The sequence below is a fragment of the Crocuta crocuta genome, unplaced genomic scaffold (assembly GCF_008692635.1).
Source record: "Crocuta crocuta isolate KB4526 unplaced genomic scaffold, BGI_CrCroc_1.0 scaffold248, whole genome shotgun sequence".
Classification (NCBI taxonomy): Eukaryota; Metazoa; Chordata; class Mammalia; order Carnivora; family Hyaenidae; genus Crocuta; species Crocuta crocuta.
In genome coordinates this window covers 4,195,818-4,209,207 of record NW_027532409.1, presented here as the reverse complement: position 1 = coordinate 4,209,207, position 13,390 = coordinate 4,195,818, and the positions used below count along the sequence as shown (strand labels likewise).

General features: G+C 44.6%; 1 protein-coding gene across 1 annotated transcript in view; it reads left to right on the top strand.

Annotated features, from left to right (window-relative positions):
- Positions 1 to 13,390, top strand: part of ACTR5 (actin related protein 5) — a 30,695-nt gene that overhangs the window by 4,601 nt on the left and 12,704 nt on the right. Inside the window, exons 2-6 of the mRNA XM_077778883.1 lie at positions 4 to 141; positions 1,322 to 1,551; positions 3,528 to 3,697; positions 10,954 to 11,008; positions 11,147 to 11,360. Coding sequence (XP_077635009.1) covers positions 4 to 141; positions 1,322 to 1,551; positions 3,528 to 3,697; positions 10,954 to 11,008; positions 11,147 to 11,360 — 807 coding nt within the window. The remainder of the gene's footprint in view (positions 1 to 3; positions 142 to 1,321; positions 1,552 to 3,527; positions 3,698 to 10,953; positions 11,009 to 11,146; positions 11,361 to 13,390) is intronic.

Below are 13,390 nucleotides of genomic sequence, written 5' to 3'. Positions count from 1 at the left end.
CAGGTGGGCAGAGCGCTGGGCAGCCTGGAGCCGCTGCGCTGGATGCTGCGCTCGCCCTTCGACCGCAACGTGCCGGTCAACCTGGAGCTGCAGGAGCTGCTGCTTGACTACAGCTTCCAGCACCTGGGTGTCTCCTCACAGGTGAGGCGAAGGGGACGTGGGTTGGACTTGAGCGGAGGGGTGAGGTCTTGTGTCCGCGCACTTCGCTGTCTGAGATCTGAGAGGTCGCAGGCACTAGGTGGCTCTAGCTCGCATTGTCGTTTAGCCATTCATTTAGTTAAGTCGAGCAGATCTTAAGCGCCCAACGTGTTTAAGCCCTGTCCTGGGCTCTGGGGATAGAGCAGTGAACTAAACAACGGACGGTTTCTCTTGCAGCATACCTTCGGGCATCGGTGCTGTTTGTTTATTCATTCACTGAGCACCTCCTCTGTGTCAGGCACTTTTCTAGGCGTTTGGAATACATCCATGAATGTAACACAGAATTTCCTGTGCTATGGAGCTAGAATGGAAAGACATTCTAGTATGAAAAAAACAAAGAGTAGAATTAAGTAGTAGATTTTGTGGCATGGTAGGGGGAGAAGAGGTGGTCAGGATAGGACTCGGAGAGAAGGGGATGTACCAGCAAGGACTGAAGGAGGTGATTGAGAGAGCAAGCCGTGTGAGTATCTGAGGGAATAGTATTCCAGCAGAGGGAACAGCCAGTGAAAAGGCCCTGAGGCAGAAGTGTGCCCTCATTCTAAGTGAGAGCAGCCAGAGTGAAAGGAGAGTAGTAAGTAGAGAGGAAGTCAGAAGTGAGGAGGGGGCAAATCACACACCTTACAGGCTTTTACTCGGAGTGTAATGAGGAGCCATTGCAGGTTGTTGAGCGGAGGAGGGACATGACTTATGTTCCAGTAGGATCCGGGTCGCTGCTGTATGAAGAATGGACTGGCATGGGTCAAAGGGTAGAACCAGGAGACCAGTTAGGAGGCTGTTGCAGTCACCCAAGTGAGTGATGATAGTGACTGAGGTCAAGGCCAGGGTAGGGAGCTGTCGCAAGAAGCAGTTTGATTCTGGAGGTATTTTGAAGGTAGAGCCCACATGATTTGCTGACAGTTTGCTTGGGGCTTGACTTAATAACCCTCGATTGACCCTACTTTCACATTTTTCCGAGACAGCTTCCAGTAGGGACAAGATGAGTGTTTCACAGTTGCTTCTGGCCAGGTGTTTGATTGAAGACCAAAAGCAAATTCAGTCTTTACCGTAGGACTTTGGTTTCTTTTATTCTTTAGAAAGAATAGTCTTTCATTACTGGTCTGTTCTCCTTTTTCTTTCAAAGTAGGGCTGTGTCGATCATCCTATAGTTTTGACGGAAGCTGTGTGCAACCCGCTGTATTCTCGACAAATGATGTCCGAGCTTCTTTTTGAGTGCTACGGGATTCCTAAGGTTGCCTATGGAATAGACAGCCTCTTCAGCTTCTATCACAATAAGCCAAAGAACTTGACTTCCAGCGGGCTCATCATTTCATCCGGATACCAGTGTACACATATTTTACCCATCTTAGAGGGGAGGTGAGTAGCACTTCGGGCATTTGAGAAGCATCCAGGAAACATTTATTGGGTGCCCACCAAGTATTAGACTGCGAACTGGCCTCTGGGCTCCGCTCTGACCTACTTCAGGTATGTGACCTCACATTCCATCCTTTGTGACCTGGAGGGAGTTGTCTTTGAGGTCCAAATCCATGATTCTAGAATTTTACCATTTTCATTATGGCAAGATAGCTAACATGGTATCTGCCAGTAGCAGGTGCTCGTAAAAAACATTTTGAAGGAATTTGAATAATTTAAATGGTCTTTTTGTTCTGGAGTCATTTTTTTATTAAGGGGTTATTTATTTAGGGGGTTCTGGGTTTTAAGGTCAGTCGTGACCTCCACTGTGTGTGGAGCCTGCTTAAGATTCTCTCTCTCCCTCTGCCCCCTCCCCCACTCACGCACTCTTTCTAAAATAAAATTAAAAAAAGAAAAATGTTATTTTTTTAATTTAAAGTTCTTTAATCACGATTGGTTAGCGCTTTCTTTTCAGGTACAGTACCTGGCACAAAATATAGATACTTATTAAATACCTTCAAGTTGGATAAAAAGTGAGGGTAGTTTTTGTCATTTAAAAAAATGTATTTATTTATTTATTTTGAGGCAGGGAGGGGGCAGACAGAGAGGGAGAGACAAAGCCAGAGTAGGCTCCATGCTATCAGCGCAGAGCATGATTCAGGGCTGGAACCCATGAACTGTGAGATCATGACCTAAGCCAAAGTCAGACCTTAACTGACTAAGCCACCCGGGTGCCCCAGTTTCTGACATTTTTAGACCAGCTTTCATTTTCTAGTTGGGCTTTCGTTGTTTGAGAAGAGACAGGGCCAGCCTTGTGCTCTCCTGAGAAGGTTTCTCATTGTATACAGAGGGTAAGTAGGGAGCAGAGCCCTGGCTTTTGAGTTCAATACCTGGGTTTGCGGTCCTGCTGAGGCTGAAGTATTTACCCTCTTCACTTAGCTCCGTAACATGTAAAATTGGGAAAAACTAATTTTTTAGGGATAGAATGAGATAATGTAGGCAATGGCACGTCATGAACTGTAGAAGAGTCTGAATGTTTAAGTCAAAATAAATGTTGAATTTATTGAGACCTATGGTGGTAATTTCTCTTGAAGTTTCTACAGACATTTATGAAGACAAAAGTATTTCTTTGACATATTACCAAACACTCCTTATATGTGGAATTTTTAAATTTTTTGTAACCAGAATATGCAGAAAAGTATTGTACCTGAAAGTTAAGAAATGATCACATTGGAGCCTGTCCTGTTCTCTGCCGGCATCTGCTGGTGAAGCGTGGTATAGCAGGAACGTTTCAATTGCTGCAGGACCCTAGTGTCCTTAGTATCTTAATGTCCTTCTCACATTAAGAAGAAGGTTATTCTGATTCTCTTCCCCTTCACAAGATATGAAAGGGACCTAGTCCTTTTAGGAGATTACAGTAAGCCAGTATGAGCATGGTTACTTAATGTGTATGCATCAGCAGAAGTGGAATGTCTAGGGGAGGGTTCTCAAACTCTAGCCTATGTGAGACTTACCTGGAGAGCTTGTTAAAATGCATATTCCCAGGCCTACCCCAGAGCTAGTGAGTCCTGGGAATTGGCATGTGTTAACGTTTTCCCCAGCTAGTTCTACAAGGACCACAGTTTGAGAAGTGCATCACAAGTCCCATGAGGGTCTGGCTTCCGAGTACATATTCTTCCCATTGAATCTTGTTTCCTTCTGGCCAGAAGTTGGATGTCATGTATCGGGGTTGGACTAGGAATTCCTGCATTGAGTAAGAGGCGGAATCAAGGGAGCTCCGGAGTCCCTTCGTCTCTAATGTTTTCTGTTCCCCCGGCCGGTCTGTTTCTTCCTCGTTCGTCTGCATTGTTACCTTCCCCCGGTCTCCCGGCGAAGGGTTCCCTGTTCTTTCTTCCATGTTGCCACCAATTTCCGTGTTCTTTTCCATTCCTTGATTGTAGGTTAGATGCTAAAAACTGCAAACGCATCAATCTGGGGGGAAGCCAAGCAGCTGGCTACCTGCAGCGTCTCCTGCAGCTGAAGTACCCCGGACACCTGGCAGCCATCACCCTCAGCCGCATGGAGGAGGTCCTGCACGAGCACAGTTACATCGCTGAAGATTACGTGCAAGGTAATGGAGACGCCGTTGACTTGTGGCCTTATTCTATTTATAATTTTCGTAAAGAATTTTAAAAAATGTTTATGTGTTATTTCTGAGAGAGAGAGAGAGTGTGTGAGCAAGCACGAGTTGGGGAGGGGCAGAGAGAGAGGGAGAGAGAATCCTAAGCAGGCTCCACGCTGTCGGTGCAGAGCCAGACGCAGGGCTCCATCTCACGAACTGTGACGACATGACCTGAGCTGAAATTGAGTCAGATGCGTAACCCACTGAGCCACCCAGGCGCCCCTGCCTGAGGCTTTTGATATTATCTGTGTTTAGGGTGTTCCTTAAATTGTTCCCAGACGACTCTTTTGCTCACTCTTTGCTCTCATTCCTTTTTAGCATCACCTTTTCCTTTCAGTATTTACGTAAACTGTTTTGGCTATTTTAGTTCCTTTTCCTTTACATATAAATGTTAGGATTGTGGGGTGCCAGGGTGGCTCAGTCAGTTGAGTGTCCGACTGACTCTTGATCTCAGAGTTGTGAGTTTCAGGCCCCAAGTTAGGCTCTACGCCTTAAAAAAAAAATTAGGATTTGCTGTTCATATCTACAAAAACGTTCTGTTGGGATTTTGATTGAAAGTATATGAAATCTGTAGATTAGATGGGCTATGAAACAACAGCATTTTATTTTTTTCAAAAAAATTTTTTTAATGTTTTATTTATTTCTGAGAGAGAGAGAGAGAGAGAGAGAGAGAGAGAGAGAGAGACAGCGTGAACGGGGGAGGGTCAGAGACAGAGGGAGATACAGAATCCGAAACAGGCTCCAGGCTCTGAGCTGGCTGTCAGCACAGAGCCTCACGCGGGGCTCGAACCCGTGAACTGTGAGATCATGACCTGAGCTGAAGTCGGACACTTAACCGACTGAGCCACCCAGGCGCCCCAAAACAACAGCATTTTAAATATAAACCCAAATATAGTATTAAATCAAGTTGTAGTATTAACTGTAGATGGGGAGAAGTGACGTCTTGTACTGTGCTGAATCCTCCAGTCCAGGCACATAGTAGGTCTTTCCATGGACTTCAGCCTTCATTGATTTCTTTCATCAGAATTTTATGGGTTTTGGCATATACATCCTGTACGTGTTCTGTTAGATCTGTGTCTAAGTTTTTGCTCTCTTGATTTCACTTTCCAATGGTTCATTGTTCGTGTATATAAATGGAATTAATTTTTATGTGTGGACCTTGTTAACTTTATTTATTTTTAGTTTTTTGTAGATACCTTGGGAATTTCCATGCAGGCATGTCATCTGGGAATAGGGACAGTTTTATTTCTTCCTTTCCCATCTATTTGCCTTTCTTTTCCTTTTTCTTATGTTGCTGGCTGGGACCTCCGGTACGGTGCTGAATAGGAGTGGTGATGGTGGGCGTCCTTGTCTGGTTCCCATTTTTGGTGTGGTGGGTGGGGGGACATGGCCTTTCACTATGAGGTATATGATGTTAGCTTGAAGTGTCTTGTACAAGTCCTTTAGCCAGCTGAGGAAATTCCCTTCTGTCCCTAGCTTTAGTGAGCATTTCTATCATGAATGGATTTTGAATTTTATGAAATGCTTTTTCTGCACCAGGTGATACGATCCTATGGTGTTGCTGCTTTGGACTATTCACGTGGGAGATTATAATGATTGCTTTTTGAATATGGAACTCACCTTGGTTTTGGGGCGATAGATGCTGCTTGTCGATGTATATTGTTCTTTTTATATGTTGCTGGATTTGACTTCGTAGTGTTTTGTGGGGTTTTATGTCTGCATGCATGAGGGATGTTGGTCTGTAGTTTTCTTGTAGAAAACTGGTCTTGGTCTCAGGGTGAAGCTGGCCTTGTTAAATTAGCTGGAAAGTGTCCCCTCTTCTGTTTCTGGAAAAGATCGTGCAGATATTGGTATCTTTTTCTTGACGGAATTCAAGCAAAACTTTTTAAGCCCGGGGATTTCTTTTTCTGAATGTTTTAATCATGAATTCAGTTTCTTTAATAGACATAGGACTATCTGCGTAATCTCATTGATGTCTCTTTATGATTTTCTTCTACTTGCTCTAGGTTAGTTTGCTCTCTTCTTAGGTTCTTAAGGTAGAAGTTCATATTATTAGGAGACCATTCTTTTATTTTTATTAAAAAACTTTTTTTTAATGTTTATTCTTGAGAGAGAGAGACAGAGCTTGAGCAGGGAAGGGGCAGAGAGAGAGGGAGACACAGAATCCCAACCAGGCTCCAGGCTCTGAGCTGTCAGCACAGAGCCCAACGCGGGGCTTGAACTCAGGAACCACGTGATCATGATGTGAGTCGAAGTCAGACGTTAAACAAACTGAGCCACCCAGACGCCCTGAGACCATTCTTCTTGTAACATAAGTATTTAATGCTGCAGAATTTCCCTTTCAGCATTGCTTCATCTACATTCTACAGATTTTGATATATTTTAATTTTATTGAGTTCAGGTATTTTCTTTTCTTTTTTTTAATTTGAGAGAGAAAGCACAAGCAGGGGGGAGGGGAAGAGAGAGAGAGAGAGAATCTAAGAATCTTCAGCAGGCTCCACGCTCAGTGCAGGGCCCAGTGCAGGGCTCCATCCCATGATGCTGGGACCTTGACCTGAGCTCAAATGAAGAGTCAGATGCTCAACTGATTGAGCCACCCAAGCACCCCGAGTTCAGATATTTTCTTATTTCCCTCAAGGCTTCTTTTTTGAACCATAGATTATTTGGAAATGTATTGTTTTATTGGGAGTACATCAAGATAAAAAGCTTCTGCACAGCGAAGAAAACAGTCAATAAAACGAAAAAGCCACTGATTGAATGGGAGAAGTGATTTGCAAATGACATATCTGATAAAGTATCCAAAATATATAAAGAACTGATTCAAGTCAACACCCAAATAATCCAACTTAAAAATGGGCAGAATTTTCTTAAGTATTTAATGAAAATGAATGAATTTTTTTTTTTTTTTTTTTGAGAGAAAGAGAGTGCAAGGTCGGGGAGAAGCAGAGAGAGAGGGAGAGAGAATCCCAAGCAGGCTCCATGCTGTCAGCACAGAGCCCAGTGCAGGGCTCATTCCCACGAGCCATAAGATCATGACCTGAGATGAGATCAAGAGTCAGACGCTTAACGAGCTGAGCCACCCAGGTGCCCCTGCAGTTGAATGTTTTCTATAATGTTAATCTGAATGAATATCATTTAAAATAGTTGTTTCTCAGGGTTCCTGGGTGGCTCAGTTGGTTAACCATCTGACTCTTGATCTCAGTTCAGGTCAGGATCTCATGGTCGCAGGATCCCGCCACATGGGAGTGGCTCGGCATGGAGCCTGCTTAAGAGTCTCTCTCTCCTTCTCCCGCTGCCCCTCCCCCCATTTGCACGACTCTCTCTAAAATAAAAAAAAAAATGAAATAGGTGTTTCTCATATTTAAGTCTACTTTACCAAGTGAGTAATGTTTTATGTTATTCACACAGAATTCTTGAGAAGCTATTTCAGTTTATTTCTGTTAAAATGAAGAGATTTATATAATTTTTGATTTTATGTATTTGAGAATGGTGATTTGTGTAAGGTTTTTTTGTTGTTGTTGTTCTCTGATTTATTTCACTTAGCGTTATGCTCTCAAGGTTCATCTATATTTTTGCAGTTGGCAAGATTTCATTTTTTTAAATGTTTTTTATTTATTTATTTTTTTCTTTTTTCTCTTTGTTTCTTTTTATTTTNTGCTTTCTCCTCTAGGGTTTTGATGGTTTCCTGTCTCACATTCAGGTCCTTTATCCATTGTAAGGTTTTTAAAATGAAAAAAAATGGGTAGAAGACACAAACAGACATTTCTCCACAAAGAACACTTACAGATGACCACGAGACACGTGAAAAGATGCTCAGCATCACTCGTCATCAGGGAAATGCAAATCAAAACCACAGTGAGATACCACCTCACACCTGTCAGGATGGCTAAACTCAACAGCACAAGAACAAGTGTTGGTGAGGATGTGGAGAAAGAGGAAGCCTCTTACGCGGTTGGTGGGAAGGCAAACTGGTGCAGCCACTGTGGGAAACAGTATGGAGGTGCCTCAGAAAGTTAAAAATAGAACTACCTTATGATCCAGCAGTTACACTACTAGGTGTTTACCCAAAAAATACAAAAACACTAATTCAGAGGGATACATGCACCCTTATGTTTAGAGCAGCATTATTTACAATAGCCAAATTATGGAAGCAGCCCAAATGTCTGTTGATAGATCAATGGATAAAGAAGATTGGCATATATATAAACTGGAATATTACTCAGCCATAAAAGTGAATGAAATCTTGTCATTTGCAACAACCTGATTGGAACTAGAGAGTATAATGCTAAGTGAAGTCAGTCAATCAGAGAAAGACCAATATTACATGATTTCACTCACATGTGGAATTTAAGAAAACAAATGAGCAAAGGAAAAAGGGAAGGGCAAACTGAGAAACAGACTCTTAACTATAGAGAACAAACTGATTGTTTCCAGAGGGGAGAGGGGTGGGGGGATGGGTGACATAGGTGATGGATATTAAGGAGGGCACTTGTGATGAGCACTGGGTAATGTTTGGAAGTGCTGAATCACTATATTGTACGCCTGAAACCAATATAACGCTGTACATTAACCCTAGTAGAATTGGAATAAAAACAATAAAATCTTTAGGTTTTAGGGGTTAAATCCAATTTGATATTTTAAAAAATAGTTGATGTGGAAAAGCAGAAAGTTAAAAAAAAAATGTGTTATTCTACATCCAAGTATTTGGAGATATTCCTGTTAGATTTCTATGATTTATTTCTAGCTTAATTTCATTATGGTCAGTGAACTTTCTTTATTTGGTATCAGGTAAGCTTGTGAAGGTTTGTTTTATGCTTTGGGGAACGTCCCATTTATGGTTGGAAAGAACAGGGACTGTGCCGTGAGCGGCGTATTCTGTGATGTCGCTTAAGTACGCTGGTTGATGGTGCTGTTCAGCTCTTCTGTGTCCCTGTTCCTTTTCCATCCACTCGCTCTGTTGATTATTAAGAGTTTCTAAGTCTCAAGGAATAATTTGTAGATTTTTTATTTCTCATTTCATTTCTATCAGTTTATGCTTTCAAGTATCTAAAGTACTTTCATTAGGGACATATTTAGGTTTCTTATGTTATCTTCACAAATCTACCTTTTATCATTATATAGTATCCTTTTTTTATCCCTTGCAATTTTCTTGGCTTTGAAGTCTACTTGGACATTAATATAGCCACTCCAACTTTCTTTTGATGAGTGCTTGCATGGAATGATCTTTGTATCCTTTCATCCACTTATATCATTATATCCAAAGTGAGTTGGATTTAGTAGTTGTTTTTTTTTTAAGTCCATTGTGTCCATCTCTATCCTTTAATTGGTATGTTAAGACCTTTTTTTTTTTTTTAATTTTTTGAGAGAGAGTGTGCGTGCTCACCTGCACGTGGCGAAGGGACATGGAGAGGGAGAGAGAATCCCAAGCAGGTGGAGCCTGACGTGGAGCTTGATCTCATGACCCTAGATGGCGACCTTAGCCGAAATCAAGAATCAGGCTCCAGTGACTAAGCCACCCAGGTGCCCCAAGAACCATTTACTTATTTTTTTCTATATATATTTTTATAGTTTATTGTCAAGTTGGTTTCCATATAACACCCAGTGCTCATCCCCACAAGTGCCCTCCTCCATGCCCATCACCCCCTTCACCTCCCCCCACCCCATCTGCCCTCAGTTTGTTCTCAGCATTTAAGAGTCTCTCATGGTTTGCCTCCCTCCCTCTCCCCAACGATTTTCTCCCCTTCTCCTCCCCCATGGTCCCCAAGAACCATTTAAAATTATGTGTTGGTCGGGCGCCTAGGTGGCTTAGTCGATTAAGTGTCTGACTTTCACTTAGGTCATGATCTCGCGGTTTGTGGGTTTGAGCCCCACGTCGGGCTCTGTGCTGACTGCCAGCTCAGAGCCTGGAGCCTATTTCAGAGTCTGTGACTCCCTCTCTCTCTGACCCTCCCCTGCTCACGCTCTCTCTCTCTCTCTCTCCCTCCTAGAAATAAATAAAACATTAAAAATAAATTAAAAAAATAAAATAAAATTACGTGTTGGATTTAGTTCTACCATTTTATTGTTTGTTTTCTGGTATACCTTCTCTTTGTTGTTCCTGTTTCTTTCTCCTGCCCTCTTTTGGGTTGGAATATATAACAGTTTTTTTGGTATTGGCATTTTAATTTATCTGTGGTGTTTTTACTCTATCATTCTGTGTAGTTTTTTAGTGGTTGCCCTGAGATTACAATAGACAGACTTTTCGCAGTGTTCTTAGAATCTGTTTTACAACCTCAAGTGGAATGTGGAAATGTTAGCACCCCAGCGGCCCCTTTATCTTTCCTCTTTGATGTTGAGTTGCCCTGTGTATCACATCTACGTACATTGGAAACCCAGTGGGCATGGGATGGTTTTTTTACTTTGAATTGTCAAACATACTTTAAAGAACTCAAGAGGTTAGTCTTAGTTGAACCAGATTTTCATCATTTCTATTGCTCTTCCTTCATTCCTGATGTTCTGAAGTTCCTTCTGGTATCATTTCTGTCTGGCGAACTTTATTCGGCAATTCTTTGAGAACAGATCTCTGGGCCTTAACATACAGGTGTTACAGCTGCATTTTGTCGAGTGGGTGGATTCGGAAATTGAGTGGATTATTCTCTCTCCGTCTTCCGAGGGTCCGGAACCCTGGTATTGCCTTTCTGGTTTCTCTGCTAATTGTGTTCCCATTTCATAACTTCCCCAATTATCTCTCCGAAGAACTGCAGANGCTCGTGTCTCTGGACTTGGCTTCATTCATTTACTTTGGCCCTATAATCTCCTTCGTGTTATAACTTCTTTTTAAAGTTTTATTTTTTGGAGGTGGGGGGAGGGACAGAGAGAGAGAGAGAGAGAGAGAAAGGAAGAGAGAATTCCAAGCTGGTTCCACGCTGTCAGTGCAGGGCCCGATGAGGGGCTCGAAGTCATGAACCCTCAGGATCATGACCTGAGCTGAAACCAGGAGTCGGATGCTTAACTGACTGAGCCACCCAGGCGCCCCTGTTTTACAGCTTTTTAATTGACATGTAGCACACATGCTACAAAGTGCACAGGTCTTAAGCATGTATGTACAGCCCGATCTGCTGTCCTGAGCACCGCCAGCATGTCCCCTCTTAGCCAGTTACCTCCCACCCCGCTCCAAAGGTAACATTTCTGACCTCTGTCACCATAGATTGGTTTTGCCCCCTCAGGTGGTGCTGAGGCCCTGATGCGACGCAGCCTAGGGACAGTGGGGAGGAGGGCCGGGTGTGGAGCTCAGGTGGGAGGGGAGGTTTGTGGAGGGACAGGCTCGGGGAGTTCTGGGAGCCCCCTTCTGCCGTGGTTTCTCTCCGTTTGGCTGCTGAGCCACATGTCCCTCCTTCCTGTTGGTGCTCGCACCGACAGTGGAGATGAATGGTGGCCACTCCGCTTTCAGGAACTGCTGGAGGACGGCCAGATGGACCAGTTTCACAAGGCCCTCGTAGAGCTGAACATGGACTCGCCGGAAGAGCTGCAGTCCTACATACAGAAGCTCAGCTCGGCCGTGGAGCAGGCCAAGCAGAAAATCCTTCAGGCAGAAGTCACCCTCGAGGTGGATGTGGTGGACAGCAAGCCGGAGGTACCAGGGGCCTTGGGAGGAGGGTCCTGTAGTGTCATTTAGAGAGGACAGCCCTTCCTGGGGACGGGAGGAGTGGCTTGAGCAGGCTGGCATCAAAGAGGCGTGACCAGACTTGGGAAAGCAACGTGGGGCGAGCTCTGCGTGGGGCAGAGATGGCGCTGACCTTGTGCCCACTGAGGTTCTCCCTGAGAGATCTCACCCTGTGGGCCTCTGGCCCCCCCGGGCGTGGGAGCTGTGCGTGTCTAGTAGGAAGAACATTCACGGGCCAGTCGTGTGGTGCCCTCTTGAACCTGAACCTTCTCCTCCGACGGTTATTTGTAGCCCCTTCCACTTTTTTCTGATGTTTTCTTAAATACATTGTGGTTGATGTTTCACTTCTTCTCTGTCTCAACGTCCCCTAAGGACGGAGATGGTGCTTCATAATAGTGGATGGATGTTTTACAGCAACTGGTAGGTGTGCTCAGTAAGATATCTGTGGGTTGATTTGAGGTCAGCCTTTTATTACTAAAACTGTTAGAATAAAGCATTTGATCTTCTCTGTCTTACCTTTTTGTGTCACTGCCAGTAGACTCTTAGTGTTGAGGTGGCCTGAGGTCAGGTGGCAGGGCCGAGATGGGGCCCTGGGTGCTGCACACTCGGTAGCTGGTCACCTGCCTGTAGAATTGGAGGAGAGTGTTCCGGAGCGTGTGCCTTCCTCCTGCATCTGTCAGCCCTAGCGTTCTAAAACAAAGGACTTGTCCCTTGCCTGGTGGCCCTTCTGGGCCAGGATTAAGCACACTAATTTGGTGTTTTTTGTCTAATTTATTTATTTTTGAGAGAGTGAGAAAGAGAGAGAGAGAGAGAGAAGTGGGGAGGGGCAGCCACAGAATCCGAAGCTGGCTCCAGGCTCTGAGCTGTCAGCACAGAGCCCAGCTTGGGGCTCGAACTCCTGAACAGTGAGATCATGACCTGAGCCCAAGTCAGGCTTAACTGACTAAGCCACCCAGGCTGGTTTTTTACGTTAAGTCAACTTTCTCTAAATTCTAAAACCAAGACTTTTAGAGATGGAACAATCCAGTTTGTGCTGGGTGGCGTGGTGACTTGCTGGTGACTTGGGAGCTGGCTTTGGCTGGGTGGGGGGGCCTGTTCTCACGGCTCCAGCTCTCAGCTGGGAGGCTCACCCCCACCCTTGCCGTGCTCAGCCTCCATCTCCAGCTCTCCTGCGGCAGAGACTCCCGGAGGCCAGCAGTGGCCAGGGCGCGTGTGTCCCAGCAGAGCCCGAGTCAGCCTCCCTAGACATAGTTTCCTGGTGCCTGAGGTCTCGGCCAGGGCCCTTTCCTGCCGTCTCACTCTGGCACCGATGAGCCTTCCTGGTTCGCCTCCCTGAGTCTTCCGGTTGTGCTTTGGGTCTCAGCTGTTTCCTGGGATCCAGACCAGTGGTGCCTCTGTTGTTTATTCACCCACATTCAGTGTTTATCCTGCTTAACAGGACATCAGCGGCTTTCTCCCAGAGATGTGCCGCCGAGCCACTGGCCGGTGGGCAGGTGAGGGGTTTCAAATTTAAAATGAAAAGCCCCTGAGGCGCCTGGGTGGCTCAGTCCATTAAGTGTCCAGCTTCGGCTCATGATCTCACGGTTCGTGAGTTCGGGCCCCATGTTGGGCCATGTGCTGACAGCTCAGAGCCTGGAGGCTGCTCTGGAGTCTATGTCTCTCTCTCTCTCTCTGCCCCTCTTCTGCTGGTGCTCTGTGTCTCTGTCTCTCAAAAATTAAAAAAAAAAAAAAAATTAAAAAAAAAAGCAAATAGGGGCGCCTGGGTGGCTCAGTCGGTTAAGCGTCCGACTTCGGCTTAGGTCATGATCTTGTAGTTCATGGGTTCTAGCCCCATGTTGAGCTCTGTGCTGACAGCTAGCTCAGAGCCTGGAGCCTGTTTCAGATTCTGTGTCACTATCTCTCTCTGACCCTCCCCTGCTCATGCTGTCTCTCTCTCAGAAATAAATAAAACATTAAAAAAATTTTTTTTAAAAATCCTTCTATTTAAGAAAAAAAGTAAA